The 27,582-nt window shown below is 40.1% G+C and overlaps 3 protein-coding genes across 11 annotated transcripts in view; 1 reads left to right on the top strand and 2 right to left on the bottom strand.

The window, feature by feature from the left end:
- ADAMTSL3 (ADAMTS like 3) overlaps positions 1–321 on the bottom strand; it is a 190,414-nt gene extending 190,093 nt beyond the window's left edge. Inside the window, exon 1 of the mRNA XM_085233767.1 lies at positions 182–321. The gene's annotated coding sequence lies outside the window, so the exon portion shown is untranslated. The remainder of the gene's footprint in view (positions 1–181) is intronic.
- On the top strand, positions 287–16,208 carry LOC100550044 (lamin-B3-like). Of its 2 annotated transcripts, XM_010717521.4 has the most exons (12): positions 287–693; positions 4,772–4,928; positions 5,833–5,958; positions 7,191–7,361; positions 8,724–8,849; positions 8,945–9,165; positions 10,051–10,273; positions 11,184–11,291; positions 11,487–11,603; positions 11,695–11,799; positions 11,925–11,995; positions 14,620–16,208. In XM_010717521.4, exons 1-11 carry the CDS (start codon positions 287–289, stop codon positions 11,964–11,966), a joined length of 1,803 nt encoding a protein of 600 aa, XP_010715823.2. In that variant the 3' UTR covers positions 11,967–11,995; positions 14,620–16,208. The 2 variants fall into 2 exon arrangements, with proteins under 2 accessions (XP_010715823.2, XP_085089898.1); XM_085233772.1 differs by lacking the exon at positions 11,925–11,995.
- Positions 16,209–17,958: 1,750 nt separating this feature from the next.
- SH3GL3 (SH3 domain containing GRB2 like 3, endophilin A3) overlaps positions 17,959–27,582 on the bottom strand; it is a 69,115-nt gene continuing 59,491 nt past the window's right edge. For all 8 annotated transcript variants that reach the window (XM_085233774.1, XM_085233780.1, XM_085233775.1 and 5 more), the window contains 3 exons: positions 25,458–25,561; positions 24,114–24,241; positions 17,959–18,778 (listed from right to left, as the gene is read on the bottom strand). In XM_085233774.1, the coding sequence (XP_085089900.1) occupies positions 18,573–18,778; positions 24,114–24,241; positions 25,458–25,561 (438 nt within the window). In that variant the 3' untranslated portion in view covers positions 17,959–18,572. The remainder of the gene's footprint in view (positions 18,779–24,113; positions 24,242–25,457; positions 25,562–27,582) is intronic.

Raw genomic sequence — 27,582 nt, 5'->3', positions numbered from 1 at the left:
GTTTAACAACGCCGAGCTCCCGAGCGGCTCCTCCTCGGCCCTCTCCTATCAGCGCCGCTAAACTAACGAGATATGGCAAAGTGTGTATAGAAAACAGAGCAAACCCAAAACGAAACGCAGAGATTATCCACCGGGAGCCGCGGCGCCCCGGGGCGCAGCCGTAGCCCTTTAAGCTGCCCACCTCCGGAGGCTGCGGCGGCAGCTGCCCGCTATTTATACTCGGCGGCGGTGCCGAGTGCCCTGCGCGGGGCGGTGCTGGGAGCGGCGGGGCTCGGGCCGAGCTGCCATGGCCACGCCGCTGTCGTCCACGCCGCTGTCGTCCACGCCGCTATCGTCCACGCCGGCGAGCGGGAGCCGCAGCCGTGGCGCCGCCGCCGCTTCTCCGATCGTCTCTCCGATCAGCCCGACGCGGCTCAGCCGGCTGCAAGAGAAGGAGGAGCTGCGGCAGCTCAATGACCGCCTGGCCGCCTACATCGAGCGGGTGCGGACTCTGGAGGCCGACAGGTCGGTGCTGGAACAGCGGCTGGTCGACCTGGAGGAGGCCAGCGCCCGGGAGCTGGGCTGCCTGCGGCTCCGCTACGAGGCGGAGCTGGGCGACGCCCGCCGTACGCTGGACGACATCGCTATTGAGCGGGCCGCGCTGCAGGTGGAGCTCAGCAAGATCGGCGAGGAGCACCGGCAGCTGCACAGCAGGTCGGTGCCCGGCCCTCCTGCTCGGTGCGGGGCTGCCTGGGAGGCACCCCCTGCTCGGGGCGAGGAGAAGCAGGTGATGCTTCTTACCAGGATGCGTGTGCCGGGAGGAGGGCTCAGAGCAGTGAGGTCTTGGTGATGGTGAGGCCCCAAATGTTTGGATGGTAATGTGGAGTTAGTGTGATCTGGGCCTGGAGAAATCGTAACGTGTGCCCTGCAGGGGCACTGCTGTGATACCTCTACACCGGTACTGCTGGGCCTCCTTAGAGCTCCTCTGTAATGGGCATGGGGTTCCCTCAGAGCCTGGGGAGCTGGGAGGCCTTATGGACCCAGTACTGCCTGAATGCCCAGCTGACTGCATTTAGTGCTGCACCTGTGATTCATAAACAACCAAGAAGCTGCTGTGCTTGAAGGCATCTAGAAAGTTATGGGGTTAGGGGGAGTAAGTCTCAGTATAGAGTCAGTTCAACTCTCTTTGGGGGTTATTCCCTTAGACGCTGCTGGGGGGAATACACAGAGCTGACGGTCCTGCGAGCAGGACAACCTTCCTGCTGCAGGCTGCTACTCCACAGAAACTGTCCTAGAATGATCTGCCTGTCACTTCAGGCTTGATGTTTTCATGACCAGTATATCTTGTCTGGAATCAATTTGCTGTCCACTTTCCTAAAGTGGGGAACAAGGGAATGGCCCAACATAAGCACACTCGAAAAAGGTGGACAGTAAAGAGGAGGGAACAAGAATTAAACCACAGTAAACATTCTCTGGTTATATACAACTACACATACTGTGCAGTTATTTCAATGCCCTATTGTACTACTAAATGAATTACAGACTTTCAGTAACTTGTGGGTCCACAGTTCCTTCCCTCCTTCCCCTAAGTCTTGCTATAAAGTGTTGTCATAGTACTATTCAGCAACAGCTTTTTCTTTTAATATTTATAGTATGAAGCAAGTTCTGCCTTCTACTGGTTCAGTAGGACTTAAGTAGCTGTTCTACTTGGGAATGAAACATGTTTTTACTCTAGGCTTTGGTTTTTAGCTGCTTGGAAGTTATTGGGTTTGCTTCATTCATGCTGGGTTTTAGCTCATAAATTTGTTTCATAAATCTAACCAGCCACTTGATTGGATAGTGAGGAAAAGGCTAATGCCAGTTCTGAAATCTTTCTGCTGCTCTTTGTGTTTGTATAACTCAGTGGCTTTGTTTGTAAAAGCTTTAGGCTTGGCAGGTATGTAATCCTCCAGACTAATTTACTACTTTAGAGTAACTGGGTTTTAAAGTGGTTAACTTCATAACCCTTGGGAAATGATACATTGTACATGCTGCTTTCTGGATGGACTGGACTGAAGTCCTAATATTAACTGTTATTTAACTGGGCAGTCTAATTGCAAATATCTCAGATGACTTGGAGCAAAATCTTTTGAAGGTAACATGCTCTTTATACATATTCTGTAAATAACCTGGAACTCTTATGGGATGGAATATCACTAGAAATTTCCCAACAGCACTATTGACTCTTCTTAATCACTACAGAAGACTTGAAACTTCAGCAACAATTGAATGTCCTTGCACTCCTTTCCTTAAACAGTGTAATTGGAAGTAGGCCAAAGATGCTTTGGAAGGGGGAGTTGTGGATAAGCATATCAGTTGGTTGAATTCAGAGTCTGAGGAAGGTCAAAGCAGGAACAGTAGCGCTACAAATAACAGCAAGCATAGTTCTGTTCTGTGTGAGTGGGTATAAATGTGTGTTTTGGTATTGAACTTCTCATATATAGAGTAGCAAGCAGAAATTGTAAGTAAATTTGTCAAGTCTGTTTTAAATATTTCACAAAAAGAGCCCAGGTATTACTTAAATTCTCCAGGAAAAGTATATGGCACCTTAATTTATTGGATGTGTGATAGTCAATAACTTCACAGTTATCATTTTGCATCAAAGCCAAACCTAAAAATGGTGCAATTAAAGATGAAACTGCCCGCTTCAGAGTTTACTGGGGTAAGGGATTATTCTTACGCATTATTGCAATAAATATATATAGATTACTAGAAGGTGTACTTTGATAACACTATCTGATAGTATGATTTTTTCATGTTAATATCACAAATAATACTTACAAGTAACAGTAATGGTCCCAGAAGGAAAGCGGTTAACTTCTCAGCTAGAAAAGAGAGAGAACTGTAAATACAAGGGGAAAACTGAAATATGATCTCTTCTTATTGCTACTACAGTACTTGCTTTATTCATAGACTCTCTGCAAAAGTATTTTCTACTAGTAAAACATTTGGTTATGCATCATGGTCACAAGGTACAGAGGTGATCAACAAATGCCTTGAATAGCAGAGCTAGAAAAGGCCTTTGGCAAGAACCTGATCTAGTCCCATACCTCATGGCCTATGGCAGAACCAGCTGTACCTGCATCACTTCTAGCAGATGTTTTGTGACCCTTTTTAAATTCCAGGTAATGAAGATTCCAGAGTTTCCCCAGACATTATGCTTTAGTTTTGAACTACCATTAGTTTCCCCTGCAACATCTAACCCAAATATTTCTCCTGCAATTTAAACCTACAACTTCCTGCCTTTTCCACAACAGACATGGAAAACAGATTCCCTTCCCCTGTGCAGAGGTCTTTACACACATAAAAGACTTCTGTCTCCTGTCACTTTTCTGTTCTCTAGACTAAACAATTCTTACTTTGTTCCAATCTTTCCTTGTATCCCATGCTTTCTAGAGCCCATCCCTCCCGTGGAATGACTTTGGACTCTCTCCAGCTGGTCTGCACAGTTATCAACTGGGAAACTCATTGTATAAATTATCACAACTTAGCCACTTGGCAAAAAAGATTTTGCTAAAATAAATGGAATGCTTGACTCTTTATAATCTCAAATCTATGTTTTGAGCAGGAAGGAACTCCAACTCAGTGTAGGTCAGGTAACTACAGGAATAGAAGGCAGAGCAGACTGGAAGATTATCACACCTGTCTCTCAAAGACAGGAACATGGTGTGGGACCAGCAGTTGTCTATTGTGGTGCCAAGCTTAAAGAATAAATCCATAGATATTTAGATGGTATTTGAATTCTCTGTAAGTCAGTTTCACATCTGTGCAAGGAAAGAGGGGTGTTGGTCTAAATGACCTTTAAATATCCCCTCCAACTGTAAGGATGTGGTGATAATTGGTTGCTTGCAGAAGGTGCAAGCATCTTCTGAAGAAAATGGCATTCTGTAGAAAGCTGAGCTGTTCTCACCTCATGACTCTGTGAAGGTATGAAGGAGAGGAGAGTTTGTGATCCATCATGAGGGCAGAGGCCCTCTCTTAAGGGCGCTCTGTGCTGTGAGGATGGTCTGTGTGGAGACTTGCTGCTGTGTGGCGGGAACTGGTGGCTGGAGCAGGCCAAGCCCAGCTGAGGTGGTGACCTCCTGGAGCCAGAGCTCCTCCAGTGCTGAGGAGGAACTTGGTGTGGAGAGAAGCCCTCGGCAGGTGGGGTGCTTGCTACCTCCAGGTGCAGAGGAGGAGTGCTTTGCCATGTGTGACCAGCACTGCCTGCCATCCTGCCTCAGGAGAGCAGGTCTCGGGTTGCATGCACACTGCCTTCCCGCCTTCAGGTACTTCAGGCCCTTGCTAAGAAGCATGGCTGTCATGCTCACACCTGGGTGAGGTGGCTGCAGGGGCTCTGAGATGCAGCAAAGGTGCACTTAATTGACTGGCAGGCACCTCAGCTGCCTTCCCTACTGAAAGGGAGTTCTTGTTTCAGGAGTTCATGCAGTAGTGGCAGATGAGCGTAGTCCAGGAAATGCCAATTTTGAACGTGACTATCTGTTCCTGATGGTAGTGCTGTGGAAAACAGTTGGATCCTGCATAGGATTTGCACACAATCAGCTGGCAAATGGATCAGAAATCTTTCTGGTTAAACAAATGATGTGACTCTGGTTTGTTTCTTAGAGCCTGCCCTGGGCTCTCACCACAAGTCTCAACCTTTCTTCTGATTCAGTTCAACCACAGACATCCCCCCGCCCCCAAAAGGTAAACATACTGAAAGCAAATATCCTTCACTAGCAGCAACTTATGAATGTAAAACTTTCACTTGCAGGAATTCAAAAAAAGAAGCTGACCTGAACCTGGCACAAGCTCGTATGAGAGATCTTGATGCTCAGCTGAATGCAAAGGAAGCTGACCTGGCAACAGTTTTGAATGAGAAACAGACTTTGGAAAATGGCGTTCGTGAGTTAAAGGATCAAGTAGTCACTGTAAGGCTTGTTCCTGGAATTTCAACTTTGCTTTTGCTCCTGAGGCTTTTGCTTGTCTTATCTCAAGCTAGTTAGAGATTTAAAAGTAAAGTCAGACAAAGGCTATTATCTGTGACAATTACAGGTGGACAAAAAAGATTTCTCCACTCTTGCTAAAAGCAAATGCTGATAATAGTTGGTCCATTAAAACTTCCAGCTATTGTAAGTACCTTTAATTCTAGTCTGACTGTAGTAGCTATAAATTTTCATCTACTGACAAACAATGATGAAACGTGAGCTGCTATAGCCCTGTAGTAAAGGGAGGATTTGATGGACCCTGCTTCATTATGCCTGAATCTCAGCAGAACAAATACAACTTGACTGTTTCTTTGAGCTCTTGTGCTGTTTAAGTTGCTACTCTATCAGTACTTTCCAACACAGTATCTTCATTCTTTAATATGATCATTAATCTACTTTAGGATCTTTACAATAAAATTTTTTTGTCCAATTGAGTAAAATAAGCTTATACTTGGAGTACTTTTCATGTTAAGAATCAATAAAAATTATATGGGAAGTAAGGAAGAAATTGGGAGAACTTAGTACTGTGAAAGGGAAGAATACTTGCAGATGGTGCAACTTATTCATCAGAAGCACTTTTGTGCATTTGAAATGAAGCTTAACTGCTGCAATGAAGGGCTGCATACATCATCTGCAGGAGATCTGGCCTACATAACAATTAATAGCATTTCATTGCAAACATGCTGGGTCCCCCAGAAATTCGCCCTGAACAGTAGAATAGTTAACTTCACTTAATGCATTTTTGATTGCTGGAGGAATTAAATCGAATAACCTGTAATAAGTTGGCTGTCTTAGTTTAGAAGAGTAACCACTTAATTTTGACTACCCTTATGTCTTTCTCTTCTAGCTGGAGCTGTCACTGGAAGATGCCAAAAAGCATCTCCACAATGAAATTTTGAGAAGGGTGGACCTGGAAAATCATTTGAAAACTTTGCAGGAAAAAATTACATTCCAGAAGTGTCTTCATGAAGATGTATGTTTAAGCTTATTAAAAAGAGGTGTTTTTTTAAGTGTCTATGACCCCTGGATGTCCTTAAAAGCAATGTTAAGTTGTGCCTTATTCTTAGAAAGGTAACTTAGGAAGTCAACTTATGGCAGTCCATCAATCAATAAAATCTAACTAGGAAGACTTCAAGATATTATACAACTTCCAGTTAAACTGGTGTAATACCAGTAGGTATCTGGAATATGAGAACTTTCTCAGGCTGTACTTCTGAAGGTAACTACAATCACGGTGTACTTATTTGTGTAAATGAAAGTGCATACATTACAGTTGAAGTTCACCGATCTTAGGCTTTTTGCAAGCACCAGAAATCATTTAAGTTCCCATTTTTTAGTGTGTATGGGAACTGTTGAGTCATGGCCTGAACAACTGATTAGGAAAAGACCTGGTCAGTCCTGAGAGTGCAGGTGAAGGCAATTCAGCTGTATGACTGGAAGGGGTGGAGCCTGACTGCACCTCTCTTAGATCTCATTGAAAGGCTGAGTGCCAATGGAGAAGGATCTCTTTCTGGAGATCCTTCTTTGGTGAAGCTTTCCCCTGCAAACCTAGAATCTTTTGATGTGTGAGCAATCTTCTTCCCTTGCTTTATAGCACCTTTCTATTGTGCTAGTCCTTCCATCATCACGCCTGTTGTAATGCCTTTCCCAGTGTACTGATCTATCCAATTGCTACAATAGGAACTTGCACTCCCTTCTTCCTCCCTTCTTTACCAAACATTGTTCATAAGCGTTGCATTAGGAGTCTGTACATAATATGGAACTTAGAAGTGAATGCAAACTAAATTCCTTCTGGAAGGAGTCTGTGTGTGTGATTTCAGTGATAAAACTCCAATTTTTCTAACCCAGTTGCTGTAAACTTTTGAATAAAACAAAAATAGGTAACTTCTTAAAGAAGCTGAAGTGCACATGCATCTAAAGAAAAGCAGAGAAATTAATATGGATCAAAGAATTAATCTCCAAATTAGATGCAAGTTTGCTTAGTAGTTTAAGCAATGTTAGCAGTGAAGAAGCAGAAAAATCCAGCACAGCTACTGAGGTGTGAGCACCTGATGTAGTGGAAGGACATGTAAGCTGTGAATTGAGGAATTACCATGTACTCAGTGGCAAATTGCTATGGTACTGAATTTCTTGCTAAGCTGGTACAGTAAGTTCACAGTCTCAAACTGTTTTGGCTTGCTTATTCTCAGAAACTTTCTCTCCTAGGAGCTCAAGGAAATGAAGAGAGTCCATGAGAGCAGAGTAGCAGAAGTGGAGTCTGGTCGTCAAAGAGAATTTGAGAGTAAGCTCTCAGATGCTCTGCAGGGGCTCAGGAAACAGCATGAAGAACAAATTCAAGGATACAAGGAGGAGCTGCAGCGAACATTCAGTGCAAAAGTGAGTCTATGAAAGATGCCAATATAAGTTCTCTGCACGTTATATGATTTGTCACACTAGAGTAAGTGACTGATGGAGCCCTTGCATTCACTGCAGAGCCTCTATGCATAAGTGTGAAGGGTAATTAATGGCACTTACGGGATTTCAAAACAGCACCAAGTTTGACAATGGAACTTCTACCCACACTTAGATCCAAACAAAATTGGTTCAACTATAAATATTGTTGCTTTGGGGAGCAGCTAGGAATGGATAATGTAATAAAGCTGATGATAATTCAATCTACTAACAAATAATATTCGAGAAATTAAGGACCAAGGTGTGCTATGTTTATATGAAGAATTTTCAGAATTGTTGAATAAAATTTCAGTAACAATAATGCTAGTGAAATACATGAAATAGTGTTATTACAGTATATATATTTATATATATATATATATATATATATACTTATATATATAAGTATACTTCTGAAGTACAAATGTCCCTTTTAAGCTGTAACATTGTATAAGATAGGAAGAGTGGCTGTGGAAGTAGCTTGACAAGTTGTTTTCCAGAAATGGTCTGCAATCTTTTTTTCCTAGCTTAGGCCTTGTATTCAGGTAGTAGTAATACTTCCTATTTATAGTGTTGTAGGAAAGATCCAGGGCCTCCTGGATTGAATGCACCATACAGTATTGATGTGCTGATAGTAGATCATGTAGTTCTGCACTACATCTGCTTAAGAGTATTTTTCACTCAATGGTTCTTCTGGGTTCCTCCATACTACAACTTCCTGTTGTATAACAACCTACTGAATTTGTTCGGATTCTTCCGTCCAACTGGTATAGTGTTCTCTGGAAATCTGGAGTGTCTCTTATAGTAGCATGAGTATATCTCAGTGCATGTTTTTTCAATTCTTGGAAAATATCAGGATTGACTTGCTCTTAAGATAGCTTAGTGCTGCTTAGAGCGTGAAGTGGGAACTGTTTAGTTACAGAACTTTTGGGGAAGAACAAGAGCTTTCTAAGCATTCTTAGTATTCTCTAGTCTTATGCTTTGACAAGCAATTTTCCAAGCGTTCTTCATTGTTCTGGAGAATCCACTGACTGACTATACAAAGTCATTCCAGTTTTGTAACTGGAACATCCTAATCCAGCGCCTCACTATCTGAATATTGTTCTTTTTTTCTGATATTAATGTCAAACTCATGTAAATCTCCTTGAAAAGCAATACAAAACTTTCTTATTTGGATCCTATTGGTATCTGTATACTTAAGTAAAACAGCTATTTCCACATGTAGCAGCTGGAAGTCATTTTTTTTTCCCCTTCTTTTAAAATAGATGATCACAAGCAGCTCATTTCTAACAGTGACTTTATCCATAGGTGGAGAATGCTCAGCTTTCTGCAGCAAGAAATAGTGACTTTGCCAATGCTGTTCGAGAGGAGTTAAAGGAAACAAAGCTTAGAATTGGTAATCTGACATCTGAAATTAATCAGTATCGAAGCCAGGTACTATCTTCTTGTATATTCTTAGTATTAAATACCCAAATCAAAATATTTCCTCTCTAATACTCACTGTAATTGTTTTTTTTTTTTAATTTTAGAATGCTGCTCTTGAGAACAGAGTGAAGGAGCTACAGGACATGATTGATAAAGATCGTGATCTACATCGAAAACGTATGGCTGAGAAAGAGAGAGAAATGGCACAAGCCCAGAATAAGATTCAGGAACAGTTGGAAGAATATGAGCATCTCTTAGATGTGAAACTGGCTCTAGATCTGGAAATAAATGCCTACAGAAAGATGCTGGAAGGAGAGGAGCAGAGGTAGGTTATGACAAGATCTTCATGTGAGGACTTGCCCCATTCTTGGTCTCTGCACTAACTGAATGTATATTCAAAAAGGCAGTAGATGCAAGAAACAAATACTGTTTGCAATTAGGATCACCATTTAGTTCAAGTATCATCTTCTGTAGATAAATAGTCATATCCATCCATATCCATCATATCATGTATGAAGATAAAGTAACTTGACAAACTAAACTGAAAGTTCAAATCCACTAGACATCCCTATCTAGAATGATTACTTTCAAAGTTTTTGTACTAAAACCTAGAGTTGTATCAAAGATGTATTGAAGTCTAAAACAGCCATCCTTTTCCCCCTTACCCATCAGTATTAGGTGCTGATGTCACTTTGAGATGGAGTAATTATGCAAAAGCATTAGGGCATGCAGCATATAAGGGTATAGTCATTCTGTATGGGTTTTATTCTATACCTAGCTACCTCAGAAATCCATTTAACAATCAGAACTTTAGCATTTGGAGCTGTATGCATGAATGAAAGCAGAAGATAACTACTAGCTCTTGACTATCCAGACACTCCTTACTAAGAACAACATGAACTGAGTTAATGCTAAGGGTCAAGAATTTAAATAACTTTTATTAAAGTGTGTGTGTAAGGAAAGAGTTGAAATAAATACTTACTGCAGTTGAAAATCTCTTATCAGTAGAAGTTCTGAACTTTAGGTCTGGGATTGTGTTCCAAACTTAACAAGCTACTTACTGAGTTACTCTTGCCAGTAAAAATAAAGTCTTATCAAGGCTTCACAGAAAGCTTCAAGGTAAGAAGCTGTTAGGCTTGGCTATCCTGATAGCAGTGAGAAGAAATAAGCATTGTAGATATTCAAGTGGATGTTCTTTTACTCTTTCCAGGCTGAACATATCACCTAGTGCATCTTCACATAGCATTGCAACTCAAGCAACAAGTGAAGAGCGACGGTTTCTGCATGGGAGAAAAAGGAAAATGAAAGCCAGAAAGAGAGAGCATAGCACTGGATTTAAGACTGTTCAGCATGCTTCATCTTCTGGAAAAGTGTCTATTGAAGAAATTGATGCAGATGGGAATTTTGTCAAGCTTAAAAACAATTCTGATGAGGTACTTGTTCAATTTTGTTCTGCCTTCGCTGCAAAGTATGACTGCTTGTGCACTGATTTGTGGCTTAGAGATTACAACAGGGAATTACAAAAAGATGAGGAGATGTACTGCCAAATTAAATAAAAAAGGAGAGGAGCTTTCTAAATGTTTCTTGTACTAACCTGGCTACTGCCAATAGATGAGGACCAAGTGATATTCATACTGCAGGTTTTGCTCTCAGGCTTTTGGAAGAGGAGCACTGGCATCTCTGATGCAGAAGCCTACCATCTTCAGTTATTTCTCATTAGAATCAGGGTAATAGTATTGGAAGCACTTCATATTTTTGAGAAATTAAATAAGGATTAGTAAACTGGATGACAGCTTACTAATTAGAAACACAACTAAAAGGTTGACTAGGACTGACAGTATCTAATCAGTGTAGAGGGCTTCACTAATGAATTGGATAACTCAACTGGTTTAATCTGCAAATCCAGAATTGTTACAATTATCAGAACTCCAAAACTTGCAGCTGATAGCCTAGGTGCAAATTTTTCATTTAGCTTGAAATGCCTTAAACCTTCAAAGATCACAATATATATTACAGCTTATATTAATATGTATAAATATATACATGCAGTCTGAGTCAAGCTGGTCATACACATCTACGGTTCATCATAGCCCTTCTAGAAAGAATAACATCATCCTGGTTAGAATACTATCCCTATTGAACAGATGTACCCAAATTTCTGGGGTGAGAGTAACCCTAAGACAGTACTAGGAGACTCCTAGAAATTTAAGGTAGCTTTATAATTGAATATAGTCTTCCATCTTACAGAAGAAGGACCAAGAGACCCTCAAGACTGAGGAGGATCTTAAACTTATGAGTGTTATGGTGTTGGTTTGTAATGCTGAGAAACTTCTTATCCTGCAGGATCAGCCACTACATGGATGGGTGCTGAGAAGACATCTTGAGAGTGTGTCAGATGTAACATACAAGTTCCCCTCACAGTTCACTCTTCAGGCAGGCCAAGTAGTTACGGTAGGTCTGTAACGCTTCATCAGTATTTCTGTATCTTCTTGAACAGAAGAACTAGCCTGCCAGGGATGAGAGTAGCTGAGTTTGTTAGTGAGTGTCTTGGGTACTGGAGTACTTGGAGTTGTATGTGTTAGAATGAGTTCAGATGTAACTACAAATAAGAAGAACCAACACTGTCTCACTTCAAGTTTTTTGCAGGTCTGGGGTGCGGCTGCTGGTGTAAGCCCAGGTCCTAGTGACCTGATCTGGAAGTCTCAGAAGTCTTGGGGATCTGGGTATAACATCGGTGTTACACTCATCACAGATGAAGGTGAGGTAAGTGAGTTGCAGTTTCTGTCCTTCTACTAAAGTGCCTTGATGTGTTTGACTCTTAAGCTTTCTTGACGGTGACTTAACTGTATTGCAGGAACTGGCAGAGAGAAAACTAATGTATGTACCCAGAGAAGAAGAAAGTGGTGAGCAAGATGAGTATGAAGAACTAATGGGAAGTGAAACAGAGCTTCCATCTCAGGTAAGATGCTTGCAACTTAAACACAAGCAATTGAAGAATTCTGATAGCCAACTTCTTTACACTGTGTGAATATACTTCCCCAAATACGATCCAAATCCAACTCTTACCATTTTTCTTGATGTCAGACCAAAAGAAGAAGAAAAAAGAAATGTTGTTTGGTTTCATGATAGTGATTCCTGTGAGCATCCTTAAGCAGGTGAGATCAGTGAGAACTGTGCTTGCCATCTCAGCTTGCTTCACTAATACTGCTTTAGTCTCTTGTCCCATGTAGGCTGTAGCTTGCATGGCTTTGCATCAGAAATGAAATTGATGCTTTTCTTACTTTTTGGCTGAATATCATCAAATAATTAGAGGCCAAACAATTAACACTATTGCAGAAGAATACCAGCTTTTTATGTATTTGTCTGAACATCTATCTCACTGTAAATATGTTTGCAAGCTGTTATTCCAAAAACAGAATGCAAAAAAAAATTTTTCATTCTGTGGGAATGAAGTGACTTACCTGATGCTTAAAACAGTGTACTGGACTTGTTCCAAAGTACCTGATTTGAATTCACACTAAGAAAATAGAATATTTACTTTCAAAAATACAAAATTAAAGGCTCTACAGGTGAATCTGGATAGGCTGGGGTCAATGGGCAACTGCAGGAGCTCAATCATTTTGTCCAAGTCATCAATGAAGATATCAAACATAACAGGCCCCAGTATCAACCCCTGCAACTTAGATTTCACTCCCTTCACTACCACTCTGGGCCCGGCCCTGCAGCCTGTTCTTTACCCAGCAAAGAACGTACCTATCCAAGCCATGAGCTGCCAGCTTCTCTAGTTACCATCCCTGGAGGTTTTCAAGGAAAGGGGAGATGTTGCACTGAGTGATATGGTTTTTAGTGGGCATGGTGTGATCAGTTGACAGTTGGACAAAATTATCTTAGTGGTCTTTTTCAACCTTAATGATTCTATGATTCTAAAATGCTGAAATCAAAGTTCACTGCTGTAATGCTATAATGGGATGGGAAGTACTGATATAATAGCAGGGTGGCAAAGATCTCCAGCGAGAGATGCCCTCATTTCCACTGCTGAGCCTTAAGTGAGGTCTGGGAAGGGGTGGATCCTGGCTCCACCCCTTCTGGTCACACAGATGCATTGCACTGCATGAACCTGAGCTCCTCTGGGTTGGCCCTGCCTTCCCACCAGGTGCTCAATCACTGTTTCAGGCTGTGACTTGGCATTTCTGCTATAATGGTATATTAACTGGCTAAGTTTCTTTTAAACTTGATCATGAGTTTAAGGCACTCCAGTGTCAACTTAGTTTCAGAAATTACTGTCTTATTTTGATGTGTGAAATAAGCATCTTAGCTGTGCTTTGCTCTTAAATACTCCCTTCAGTATTTCCTAAGTAGAAACAAAGTACAGGTAAAGATCATGCTAATAGAATGAGCCTGTCTTCGCATACCTGTTACTTTTTGGTTTCAACTGATGTTGAAATACCCTCTGAAAGACTCTCCATGGCCTCTGACTGGCTTCTGTCTGATCATATGAGCCTGAAATAGTTCATTTTGAGCTCTTCAAGTGCACGTTAGTACACTACTAGCTTATTTTTTTTACTTGCTTAATATTATGTGGAATTATTGCTGAAGGGCTTTAAATTGGTCAGAGGTGAAAAAACTGCATTTTACTTTTTTAAAATTGGAATAGCATTGTTTCCTTCCCTTAGTGCAGACTAAAGCCCTATGTACAGGGGGATACCTGACACATGTTATTCTTCCCCCTCCTGCTGACAAAGCCTTTTGAGTTCCAAACTTTTGCTTAAAAAGAGCTACAAGGAACACAGGTACCTACTGCAGCAGGTCTTTGACACCAGTGTTTCCTGTATATCTTCTCCTGTTCATGTTCAAGTTATTTATACCTGCCCAAAAGCACAGCTTGGAAGTACCCTGGGGTACCATCTTTTTCAAGAAAAATGTACCTCAGAACAGGCAGTTGTCATCTGCTTAGGTCTTTCCTTGTCCTTCTTTTGAAACTGAATCTAACTGAATATCTACTATACCATCTGGTTTAGAGTGTTCATCGAAGTCTTACATCGTTGGTGTATTTTCAGTCTCTCACTGTAAAGGATAAGACCTTTTTTAATAGGCTATTGAACACTGTTCTGTAATGCTGTGCATTGAAAGCCTGAATGGCATACTCCAAAATGACTGAAGCTGTACCAGTAGAATTAGTGTTTGAAACAGGGTCTCTCCTCAGTATTTTGAAGGCTCTTTGTTTTAATTGACTGATAATATGGCTTGTCCTGCCATCAGTGATGGGAAGCAAAAGCAACTTCTTTTATCTTCACAATAAAACACTTACTGTGTTATCAGCAACTTTACAGTACAGCTATGTACCACTTACCGTAAGAATCCATTCTAATACTCCTACTCAAATACTAACATCCTTCCCATCTGCTGGATTACTTTTAAACTTCAAACTTCTGTCACTAGTACATCTACACTGCAGAAACATAGGTAATACTGAGAACAATTTGGTGTTTTGTTTTTTTTAACTAAGTTGTTTAACTTCCTGTAGACAGCAAAATGATGTAAAGAATGCAAGCTAGTGCTTTAAGGCAGGGTTTCCATGTTTTGTTCTTTTTTTGTTTCTGCTTCTCTTCCAACATGAGTAGCATGAATTTGCATGTCAGTTCAGTTATGATCCTTCCAGAACTCTGGAGTACTGATAGTTTTTCTTCAATTTTGATTTTTCTTTAATTAGCATTAAATAGAAAGCTTGTAGAAAGAATGCATGCTTCTTAGAATCCATGTCTTTATTTTATTTCTGCAGCAAAATGAAGATCCCAGCTGTTCTATCATGTAATATGATAGACACGGAGATGATCACTTGAAAACACTTCTAAACCTCAAGTGACATTTTGGACTTAAGTGTGTGGCGGTACCTTCTGCAATATCTGAAAATAACTTGGAATTTACATCTCCCATCTGACCTCTCTGTAAGGAAAAACTGTCCATGATATAATGCCTTCTGCCTTCTGATACTGTACCCTGTGCTGGATTCACTTCTACGAAGATCAGTAGAATACAAGCTCTCTAGGAAGTTTCTTTTACTCTGCCACAAGGATTTGATTTCCATGACCTGAAACAAGAGTGTGCACAGTTCACAAAGCTGTTTGATGCATGTCCTAGAATGATGATAAATAATTGAGACTGAGCATCGGCTGTCTCAGCTTTCTCAATATTCTGGTATGTTGTTTCTCTAAAGGCAATTTCTGTTTCAAGCCAGAGTGGGTAACTACCTGTGCCAGATCATGTCACAGCTTGGATGTTGAGCAGTTCTGAACTTAGCTGAAGTAACACATTATCCTGAAGAGTGCTGACTATCTGAAATGGTTCTTGCTCATATCCTGATGCTGAGATGTCTAGATCACTTGCTGAAGAACTTCCTAGAGTAACAAAATTTTTCAAGTCAAATCAAGCTGTGATGTATTCCTCTTCTTTATTAAATGTACTGTTTCTTTATTCTAGTACATAGAAATTATCAACTGCAGTATTTGATGTTTCTAGATGCAGCATAGCTTTTAGTTCTGATTTGCTGGAATCATAACACTGACAGATATATATCCTGCAAATGTGAAACATTCCAACAGAAGGTACTGTAACTAGCAATACTGGCACTCTGCTCCCAGAAAGCCAGCGTTCTAAGTGGATTGGAAAAAAATACTGATTAAAAATCAAAATGACAAAGGTGCATTAAAAACATTAGCTCTTAGAGTCGCTGTGTACTGGAAGTCTGACAAGGGCAGTCTGCAGTCCTGCTTTGTATGTCTAGCTGGGAAGTGGGGGCAGAGTACTATCTGTTGGCCAGTACTTAATTTAATAGCTTTGTAGCTATCTGAAGGCTGACCCCTAGCCCTTAGAAATCATGTAGTCAGCCTTCATAATCCCTTTTTTCAGCCTGTTTACCAAAATGCTTACCTGATGGTTATATGGCAAAGTAAGAACCTCAATGAGCCTTGCAGGTCCTCTTGTCTTTAAGAGCATTAGCAGCTGATGTTGCAGATCAGTCAGTGCTGGCTTTTTTGTCTGCATCTGTTACCTTACCAAAATACTAAGTTCTGAGTTTTGAGATCTGTTCTATATTTGGGTGCAGTTATTAATATGAGGTTTTTCTTACACTAGCTTAATGTTCTTAAATTAAGCTATTTAGGTCTTTAAAAAGATAAAACTAATTATGACTTAATACATTTTATCAGTTTTGAACTCCTGTTATACCTTTTGCCCCATAGAGAAATGTTGCTAAATCTTTCTATATTTATCTTTATGTTGAACTTTTTATTGTTAAAGAGACTTTTCATGAGCAAATATTAAAATCTAAGATATTTATAGGTAAATTAAATAAAAGTTGGTTTATTGATATTTTTTGAGTAGCTCGAATGATTTGAAGTAATAAAGCCCTACAGGGAGTTGTAAGAAACCTTTACCCCTATACTACGCTGTGCTGTTTACATCTATCACTCAGTTCCTCAAATAAAGCTGGACTGTAATAAATTTCACTAAAGAGTAGTACTCAGTACTTTACATGACACTTCTAGCATAAGGTAAAGATGGTATGAAGCAACAACCATTGTGTGGGTCTTGACATAAAATAGCAAGAGTTGGTATCAGAAACCCTAATGCTCATTAGTATGCAACTGCAGAGTACCCAGTGGGGAGCCATCAGACTGTGTTGCAATGCGTGTCATACATAGCTATCATTTGTTTCCTCCATATTTAGATTTCTTATTTTACTCCAGTGACAAGGCTATTCTACTCAAGGCACTTTTTAAGTAATGTCATTACCAGCTTTAGAAGATCAAGCCATTTTGTTAACTTCTCTTTCTTCTCCCTGGCTACTGCTTATTTACCAAAGCAAAATGCAGGTACTGAACTCTGGTTCATAACAGCTTTACTTCTTGGCTTTGTGCACTCAAGCAATAGTCCTGTCACTGCTCCAACGCCAAAGCACAAGTATAACAACTGTACACTGAGTTGTTTAGTATTTAGCTAATAAGCTGTGAATCTTAAATACTTTAAAAGTTGTTACAAACATTTTGTACTTGGAGCATCACAGCTACTTTTGTTTAAACACTAGGTTGGACCAGGTTACTTTCTGTATTGCTGCTCTAATGACTACTTGTTACTCATCCATGAACTTGGAAAACACCTAATAAATCTTTGCTTATCTGGAGTTATTGTGCTAGTAATTAGCCAGGTGTAGCCAAAGCTTTAAAGAATAGTCCTTTACTTCTCTTGTCACCTCTGTATCAGCCAAGGTCAGAGATAGGAGAAACTGGAAAGCCATGGTTTGGACAGCTGGTTACAAGCTATTTCTGTTTGTTATGTGGAATAGTTACTGCATCTGTGGTACACATGAAATTCTTTCCTCTCTAAGGAATACAGCTTCTGCTGGACTACAGAACCAAGTAGAGCTTAAAACACTGAAACTGGATTCAAGTCCTTTTGTCCATAAAGAGTTCACTTTCCTTCTTATCATCTTATCATTCCCCTATCTTGACCATAGAGTATTGGACAAGATTGGAAAAAGATCATGTTTGTCTCAGGTTGCTGAATTTTTCAGTCATTACTACATCCACATTTCCTGAGAAAAGCAGGAAAAGGCTAACAGAAGAAAATTAACTCTGTATTCACTTTGACAGTACTTAAACCTGAGTCTGTCCATTTTGAAGCTTTTTTTGCATGTTTAAGTCACAACATTTGTCTTTTTACCTCTACCTATTTTCATCTTCATTATTCTCCATTCTTTAAACAAGAAATAGACAATAGCAGAAATGTTACTAACTTCTCATCTGTTTGCAACCATGTCCAGTGATACTCACTCATTTATCTCAATGGAGGTCTATGCAAACTGTGGAGCTAGAATCAGTTCAAAGGACTCTTATTCTCCTGCTATAAGAAAATGTTAATAGATATTATGAGTGTTACACAACCTGTGACAGGAGAGCAAGATTACTACAATTCCAGTTGCTGAGGTATCATAAAACTAATAGTTTGGGGTATTTTTAATGTTCCTTTTTTTTCCCCCCACCGAAATGATTTATCTAGCAAGAGTGACCCTCCAGCACAAAAATAAATGCCAGAATTACAGGAATAGAAGTGGCAACCACTCTTATCCCACCAACATATTTATTAAGTTTGGTCAGCAAATTATAGGAATCTTCAATTCTGAGAACTTGTACTTAGTACAACAACATCGTAATATTGACAACAATCGCTTTGCCTTTTGTCAACATACAATGTGAAACATGGATTAACTTGTTCACAATAAATTACATTGTGATAGATGGAAAGGGCTCAATGATATCAGTAACTTAGGAACTCATTACAGTTAGCTTCACTTACAGTATTTTTAAAAATTGTTTTTAATAGTAAAATCATTGCAACAAAAGACTTTTTTTTTAAAAAAAAAAAAGGAAAAAACAAAACCATGTACAATATTAGCAAATAAATGCATTTTGGGAGCAACAGTGAGCTACCAGTAAACACTTCATACAGTGATCTTCAAGGCACAAAGCAAAAAAACTGGGTATGGGTTTTTTTGCAGGTTGATGGTGTCAGGGAAGGTAAAATTTTTTGGAATATAAAATAAATACATTTTAAAAAGACGCATACAAAAGTCAGTAAGTCAGTCAAATAGCAAGGCTTTCACAGAATGCCACACTGACAGAACATTTGTGAATCCATTTCAGTCATGAAATCACGTTCACAGCTTGAATGACACAATCACTGAGGCAAGGGTACCATCACTTCAACATAATTAATTGGGAAGAAGCCAGACTCTCCATTTAACATCCCTTCATACCAATTCTCATCAATCTGATTGGTCAAAGTTATGATGTCCCCTTCCTTAAACCCAAGCTCGCCTTCATTTTCTGGTTCAAAGTCATAGAGAGCTTGGCAGCAAGGCTGATCCACGTGCATTGAAGAACCTGCCCCCATGACAGAAAAAAAAAAAAGTATTAAAAAAGCTTCACAGAATTTCATTATCCACAAAACATGAAATTAATAGGCTAGAAATGCAGCTGTCGTGATTTTTGCACACGTTTATTTGCAGGAGCAAGGCTTCCAAGTGCTCCTGCATAAGTGCTTCCAACTACACTTTGCTTGAGCAGTGAGGGACATTTCTGGGTTAGTGCTCCCTAGGTTTGTGTGTTCAAGTCTTCTGCTATTCATGTCCTTTATCTGAACTAAAGCAATGGTTATGCTAGTAATGGTGTTGTCTGACTAAGTCCTACAGATGAAAACAAACAGCAACTCTACCAACATACAACCTGGCTGTTCTGTGACTTACACTGCCTGCTCACATCCTATTATAACAATCTTCAAGCAACATTACTCTTAAACACAGTAGTAAGGACATACATTTACAGGAAGAAAAAATACAAATTAAGGTAGAAAACAATCACTATTAGCAAAAGAAGTTAACTTCATAAATGCAGTCACCTAGTCACCATCATGAAGAGGTGGTTAACTGCTTTGGGTCCATGGCATAGACATGTATGTAGCACATTCCTTCACTCATACTTACAGTAATGTATTCTAATAAAAAGTAATCCAATGTTCAAATTGTAAAGCTCAGCTCAGCAGACAAGGACTAGTGAGAGGTTCAACCACAGTTCAGCCATAACAGATTTTCAACAATATTGGCAGAATATCCAAGCAGAAGTCTGCTAATTTGAAATATACTTCTAAATGAAGAATAGGAGAAAAGACTTCATGCTGCTGCCACGTAAACTGCAATAAAACACACTACAGCATGACAAACAACTCTTTTAACACTATTACTAGGATTACAGTGGTTAAACCTTTTAAGTTATTGTGGTTGTCTCACTTGTAACATTGCAACAACTCTCAAGTATCCTAGTGGTAGCTCAGCTATCACACATGGTAATCATGTGGTCAGCCTGACCAGTAATTTTTGTCTGCATCGATACAGCAATGCAGATCAAATAGCTAAGGTGTTAAAATGCTGGTCATACTTTTTAATCTGCTAATCACAGTAATGTACAGGAAACTACTGAAAAATATCTGCTGGTATTTTCGAAGAACAGGGATCAGAAGATTTCTAGGAAACACTTATTCTGCTCATCAGTAATAACATTTGGTGTTAAGTTGGGAAGTGGGAACTAATTTTGTTTGGGGGAATGTGTTCTATCCTTTGTAATAAAGGTTCTTTTTTCCTGTTGTAACAATGCAAGAGAGCTGTCAGCACAAACCCCCCTTCAAGTAAGCCATCCCAGGATACTGCTGAAACAAAGCTGCACTCGGTCTCTGCCTGTGGAAAGCATGGGGTAACAACAAAGTTTCACAAGAGCAAACTGAATTATGGCTTGTCCAATACAGTGGCACAGGCCAAAGCTTGTTTCAGGACATATTTCTGCTGAAATAGTCCATTGACAGAAAAGAAGATAAGCCACAGTTTTACAACAAAAATGGCCTGACTGCATTCAAAAATAGCTGAGCTATTTCCAGAGTCTCTGCCAAGGTAGAGCTGATACCAACTCACCAGAACTGTCAGCAGCAGAAGGCAGAACTCGGAATAATTGACAAAGTTCCTAGCCTTCACCAGCTGCTCCGATGGGGCTAATTTATCATTGCAAGTCAGTTCATTTCTGACAGCAAGGTACCCGATAGGAGATGGATCGCATTTGGTTCAATTTAAGCTCCAAAGGACTGAAAAGAAGTGTCTGGCAGCCTGGAAAGATTTTAAAATAATGGTCACAGCCAATACAACTGGTTTCACTCCAGGCTGTTGGATCAGTCAGAGTCTTCATTAGAATCAGGCAGCTGCTGCTACTGTATAACCCAATGAGACAAAGCTTCCCTGACAAAAGTAAAGGGGGCAGCGCTGCTCAACGATCTGCAACACACTCTGTTTAACATCAGAGAACTGGTGACACAACTCCAGCCTTTTCCCATCCATTAAATACTTGCTCTTCTTCTGTTGCAGAGACTTTGGCTAAAGAAATCACACTTTTTTTCCCTGAAGGCAGGTTTTAAGTTAATTTGCAGCACCAGGCCCATCTCCTTAATTCCACCATCGTGGAGCTAAATTGTCACATTTCATTGTCACATGTTCAAAGATGACCAGTCATATTATATAGATCACTTAAACCTGGACAGTACAAATGGAAAAAACAGCACCAAGCAGGTTGAGCAACTAGCTGTCTGTGATTTCTGAAGCATCACAGGATAAAACCAGAGCAATGAATGCTGGTTTTTTTTGTTCTTGTCTTTCCAAAAGGAGTTACTGCCCATACCTGCACATACTCCTCTTCTATACCAAGATGTATATATCTGGTAGCAATTATATTTTAATAATCACAAGCTGGAAGCTTACAAAGATAATTAGCCCCAGTCTCCTTCACAGCTGAAGTGTGTAAACATTTAAATGCCTATGTTAAAATCCAGCACATGGCAACCAGACCCAATTAGTTTATACCACAGTCAAACCTGACAAACAAAAAGAATGAAAAGCATGATGTAACACAGCATTTAAGAGTTCTAGAGCAGATGATGCTCACAGCCTCAGCTGATTAATGAGAGTAACAATGAATTAGAATAAAAATACAAAAAATAGATTTATTGTCTGTGCTTAATCAAAGTAGCTAAATAATTTACAACATTAAAAAGATGTTTCTGTACACATTTGCAGGGCTGGAGTCACAAGTCATTAGTAGTAAATAATCCCCATGTGTTAGGAATTGTATAAGGGAAAATACCATTTCTGCTCCAAGAAACTAATACTTAACCTAGAAAGCTGTAATGGAATACAGGAAAAATCATTTCAACACTCAGAACTGGATCATGGTAGTTGTGCTGAATGTGTCACACCTAACTTTTAACTGTTCAGTTGACATTTGTGAGCTCACTGAATGCTAAGATACTGCTACCTTCAATGACAGCATCAGGGAAATTAAAGGTCAACATCTTAGTAGAGCCAATGGGTAAAACAGGGGAAGTTGGATGTGTTGGATGAAGCTTTCTAAGCAAAAGAAGAGGATGATTATGATGCTATCCCTCCATCACACGGAGATCTTACAACACTGTGCAGTGTTTTCCTTCGAGCCACCTGGTTCACATTTATAAATCACAGACCACAAATCAAATCAAATCTATTTCACAATGTTAAGCAGCAAGAGGAAGGTTCTCCATTTACAAGCAGGGTACATTCACCCCACTGTAATTCCACAGAAATTCATATGGATAACAGAAAGAAAGAAGATAAATAATGATTTCAGGAGGTAAACAGAGTCCACAGCTTTAGAATCTAATGGAGGAAAAAAAAAACTACTGAGTCTAAATCTTTCTAATACTAAGTGAGATGAATCTAAGTTTTATACTATTAACAACACTAATTGCAGCAACTGAAACTAATTTTTTCCTATACTTCCTCTTTCTTTTATGACTATATATTTTTTTTCTGTTCTGAAAGTACTGACTGAGCCAAGCAGTAAGTGAAAACCCATCATTAAAAGCAAGCAGCTGCTGCTGTAGTGTATGAATGGAATCGACGAATGGAATTGGCTCACTCCTTTCCCACCTTAGTGATCAGTGGCCATTCATTTTTCAGTTCTTTCACTAAATTTTAGCTCACTAAAACTGGCTTTTTTTTAGGTAAGCAAGCCGGCAGCATCCTTAAGAAGTCATCTAACATGTCCTCCCAAAGGCTGGGCTGCTTACCTTTACAGTACATCTTAGATCACACTGTGATAACAATAAACCACTGTAAGGTGCTGTGAAAATAACTATAAAGTTAAGGATTTATACATTGCTACACATTCCTAGTACTTTGAATGAAAGGTATTTTTCCATCATGCCTCAGGAACGAGTGGCCCTCAAGCAAAGAGGGGTTGTCTCCCCCAATCCCACATTTATCAGCAGTATAGAACTGCTGTATTGGCATTTAAGCAGCATGGGGAACTTCACTAACACACCCTTAGGTAGCTTGAAGCACAAAAGAAAGCAGATGAGGGACAGGATCCTGCTGGGTGGATTTATGCTGCCAAAGTGCTGCAAATCCCTTTCAGCATGGATTGTATAATAGCCTCATCTTGTACCAGAGTAGAAGAAAATTCAAGAGATTCTAGAAAGAACATGAAGTTACAGCTCTACGCTTTTTTCTTCCACCTTTAGTTCCTGTGTTTCTCTCTCAGTGACCTTTAAAAAGGAGAAAGACCGCAGAAGAGAGGAAACTGGAGTTACAAACAAGGAAAAGAAAGAAACCTCAGAAAAAGATCCAAGATCTCATGTCAAGTATAGAAGGGAACCTTGGGCTCACTGTCTCCTCTCTATTTTCCTCACAAATAACACTGATAGAACAAAGTGCTTTTTCATGCTCCTTCCTTTGCATATTATTGTCTTTTGTGTTCTGTTACTGGTCTGTCGCCACTCACCACAGGCATAAGGGAGATAGGGCAAAAATATTTATTCATGAGATGTGGAAAAGTTACTTCAGTAGTGGTAACCATGCTTATTACAATTTACACAACCTCCATAGGCTTTCAATAGTTATTCCCCTTTTTTTTTTTCCCCTTCCTCGGTAGAACTAGGCTCTGACCACAAGAAGGGACCCTACTCCCACAGCAAGGGATATCTAACAATCACAGAATCACAGAATGGCTTGGGATGGAAGAGATCACCGAGTTCCAACCCCTGCCACAGGCTGATTCCCACCCATTAGATCACTTTAACCCAGGCCTGCATCCAACCTGGCCTTGAACACCTCCAGTAATTCAGTTAAAAAAATGCACAGATTTCCGTGCATATTTCAGGGAATGAAAGGACATTAAAGTAAATTATGTTAATAAAATTAGTTAGTCTGGGGTTAGTCTCCCTGAATTTTACATGGCTAATAGTCAAGATCCTGTGCTGATCACTTACACAGAGAGTGTTGAGAGAAATTAGCAGCTGGAGACTTTCCAGACAGTGATCTAACACACCCAATTAAGCATCTGTCTTTTCAAGAAACAAAATGCTTTCTGCAAGTGATTCTCTGTCTTCTCACCCTTAGTGGCAATACAAAGAACCTAAATAAATTCAGCAGAGTGCCACACCTCAAATTCAGATGGTAAAAGATTGTTGAGAGGAAACCTGGCTTCACAATTCCATTTCCAAACCTGGAGTTTGGAGGAACAAACTGGAGTCAAATACCTGGATACAGACACCCTATGAATCCATCATTTGCGTGGCACAAGCAATGCAACAAGCAACAATCTGATACAAAAAGCCACCAAAATGTTAAGTCTATGGCCACAGGCTTACCTGATGACTTTATAGAAGAACTGTATGCAATCCCATTGTGCTGCTGATTATCACCAGTTTCCAGAGTTGTAGTTATTACAGGTTTGGGCTTAAATTCACGTTTAGGCCGACTAGATGCTACATTTATTCTGGAACACAGAGAAGAGTGGCAAGAGATTCACTCAAAGGAACAAATGAGTTTCCACCCAGGTTCAGTACTTTTGTATATGAAAGGTGAGGAAAAACCTTTCTGCTGTGGGTTTTTGGACTTCCATTAGATTTTTTGGAGGAAGGTGTGAGAAAATGTTATTCACCAAACGCTGCCCAATTCTAATGCACTTGAGTTTCAGCAAGGCCCTATTTTATTTAATGCTATGGTCCTGCTGACAGAGGTAGAAAAGCTTAACAGCCTGAGTCTGAGAAGTGCTGAGCATCCACAGCTGCCACTGAGTTCAGCAGAAGTTCCAGGAATGAGCTGTCTGGAAAGCTCAGCTGTAAATGACATATGCAGAAGCCCAGCCAGGACAGAGGCCAAGGGACTACATCTCACATGGTACATTTTCATTAGAAAAAAAAAAAAAAAGAAAAAAAAAAAGGAAAATAATCATTTGAACAGCAAATCTGCCTCAGAACTTCTTCCTACATGTGCATGTGGCCCTACTGAGACCACCCCATTACAATGGCCCTTCAGCTGGAATGTTGCAGGGTATACAGGTACTGCTACTCCTATATGGTACTCACATCCATCACTTCAATTCTGTTCTCAGGAAAGCTTCAAAGAAGTTATGTGACTCTGACTGTACTATTAGTCTACGCTATGGCAGTGCTCAGGTCATTAAGGTCTACTGCTCCCTGCTGCTTTTCTGAGTGACGTACAACAAATTAATGACAGCAACTTTTTTCCTATTAGTATGACACAAAATATCTGGCTTTTCACAAGTTCATTACATCACAACTGTATTCCTAGCCAACTGGCGTGTTCTTTATTTTGCTGCAGTGTTTTGTTATGCCCATAGTCTCAGTGAAAACACACCAAACTGCCCAGCAAAGACTCCAAAACAATGTTCAGAAAGTATGCAAGTTTAAAAAAATCTACAAACAACTGGAGGCTGTCCTACTTAACCTCTGCAGATGTGAGGGAGAGAGTCTGCACACTCTCAAAGCTTGCTGGACAGATCTCATGGTACATTAAAGGCTCACGGTCCAGCAATACATTGCCAGGTTGTAACGTTTTAAAGTCCAGTAGGGCACAAGAGCACAGCGTGCATCTGTTGTGCTACAAGATCTGCTGCTTTTGTGACTTTTCATATTCAAGAACTTGAACTGCAGAAGAGACTCAAAGTTTTCTTATGGGTTCAGTCTTACCGGTTTTGCAGCTTGCTTTGCAGATCCTCCAATATTTCTGTAGATTGTTTGTGGTAATCTAGCGCTGCTTCTACAAACACAGCCAACTGGCTAACTTGCTCTACCTGAAAGACAGAGAGCAAACAGTTTTTAAGAGCCTGCAGTGCATTCAGCTGAAGGATAAACAAACATCATTCAAAACAGATTTGGCATCTCAAAAGACCACGATACCTTGTGGGACTACTGAAAAAGAGCATATGTGATTTTATCAAAGGAATTGCCAGTTGGAACCTGAACAAAACTGAGGTGTAACTTCTAGTTCACTAACTCAGGGCTGGGTCCTTACGTCATTTCCTTTCGCAGTGTACAAATCCTTTTTGCTTTCAACTTCCAAGCCAGCTGTCTGTCAACACCCAAGGCTGAAACAGTTGCAGTGCACAAGGTGAGAGTGGAGCTTTTCTGATCAGCAATGTTGGGACAAATTACACTGTGACAACTCTTGTGACTCAGACCCATTAGTGCTTATTAGCCGTGTTTATGAATTACAGTTCTGAAATCATCTGGACTTACCTCACTAGATGGCAGCATTTTATATATAAACCAATAAATGAAACATGATTTATCTGCTATTATCCAAACCTACTTGAAGAAGTATCAGCAAGTCATTCAAGTTTATGAATGCTAAGGAAGGATGTGAAGGAGAAAAAAAAAAAAAAAAAAAAAGGTAATAACCTCATTCCTCTTCCCTGATGCAAACTGAAAAGTTTAAGATGTACTACAAGGGAACAACAACAAATACTTATTTGTTCTCCTCCTTTTTTGTACTTCTCCTTTAAGACAAGGAGGAGGAGGACAGAGCCCAGAAAGTCTGATATGTTCCCATTCCACCATGTCTTCACATGTTGGATCACAAGAAGGTGTCTGTGAAAGCTTTCTGCAAATGTTTTATGGACCCATGGCAATTTTAAGCTCTACTTTTTCTGCTTTTACTCAGTTGAAAACATTATGAGAAATTCTGCTGGGACTCCAAGAGAGCCAAACATCATCACACAGCATACAGAAATCAAATGCACAGAACCAAGTTAACAGCGTTAATTTATATTATAGATACAAGTCTATCAAAGTCAAGAGAGTAATGCAAACCAGCTGAGAATAACACACAATGTGCCTGGGGTTTGCATGGGGTGGTCGGAGAAAATAGACAGACAAGGACTGTCAAGACAAGATGAGTGAGAGCTGGGAGGAATATGAAGCTGGGAGGAATATGGGGACTGGGAGAAAAAAAGAGTGACTGGGAAAGAGCCAGAGAGACTTGTGGGACTAAAAGGCATTCAGCTTGAGGAGCCTGAGACTGGATGAGTGGGAAAGGCAGGAAGATGGATCTGATAAGAAATGCATGCAAAGTGTCGGTGTGGGAGGTCTGGAACTAGCAGTGGGGAAAGAAAAAAAAAAAAAGAAAAGAAAAAAAAAATAAAAAAAGATGTGTGAATCAGGACTGTGTCTGGGTGAGGGACCTGGCAAGGTGTCTGAGAACCAGAGCATTGAGAACAGAGACTGCAGGGAAACAGAAAGAAAGGGAGACACTTTGGGAACATGGAAGGACAGTTAGGCAGTGACTGCAATCAGCATCTCTGCAAAGCAATGAGAAAGACTATGGTTAGAAGAAGGCTGGAATGAGAAGTTTTGAGGGTGGGAGGCAGATTGGGTCAGCGTGGAACATCAGAAGGAAAGAGCACAGTTTTCTTGAAATATAAGCAAAAGAAAGTGAGGATGGAACAAGACCTCACAGGGACGTCCAGTTCAACTCCCTCCCAAAGGCAGATTCAGTTGTGCTGGTAAGTCATTCCTGATCAGTTCTCTTGTGGCTCAGATAACTCAGTATAAATCCACGCACTGCTTCATCTTTGGTTTGGTGTTTTGGCTAATGATAACCACCTGAAACACTTCTCAGCTACTTATGCACAGAACTGTAAGACACACTGGCAACTTGGTAGAGCCTACAATGGGACACCAGGAATACTGTACTGAAATTATTTATAGAGGATGTTTAATTTTTGCTGCCTTCATATAATTGGTGCTGGTAAAATGGCAAGAGGGTTTTTGACTTACACACGGCTGTAACAAATGCATCCCACTCACAAACAGT

Source organism: Meleagris gallopavo, chromosome 12 (genome assembly GCF_905368555.1).
Source record: "Meleagris gallopavo chromosome 12, MGAL_WU_HG_1.1, whole genome shotgun sequence".
NCBI lineage: Eukaryota > Metazoa > Chordata > Aves > Galliformes > Phasianidae > Meleagris > Meleagris gallopavo.
This window is presented reverse-complemented; position numbering and strand designations above follow the sequence as displayed.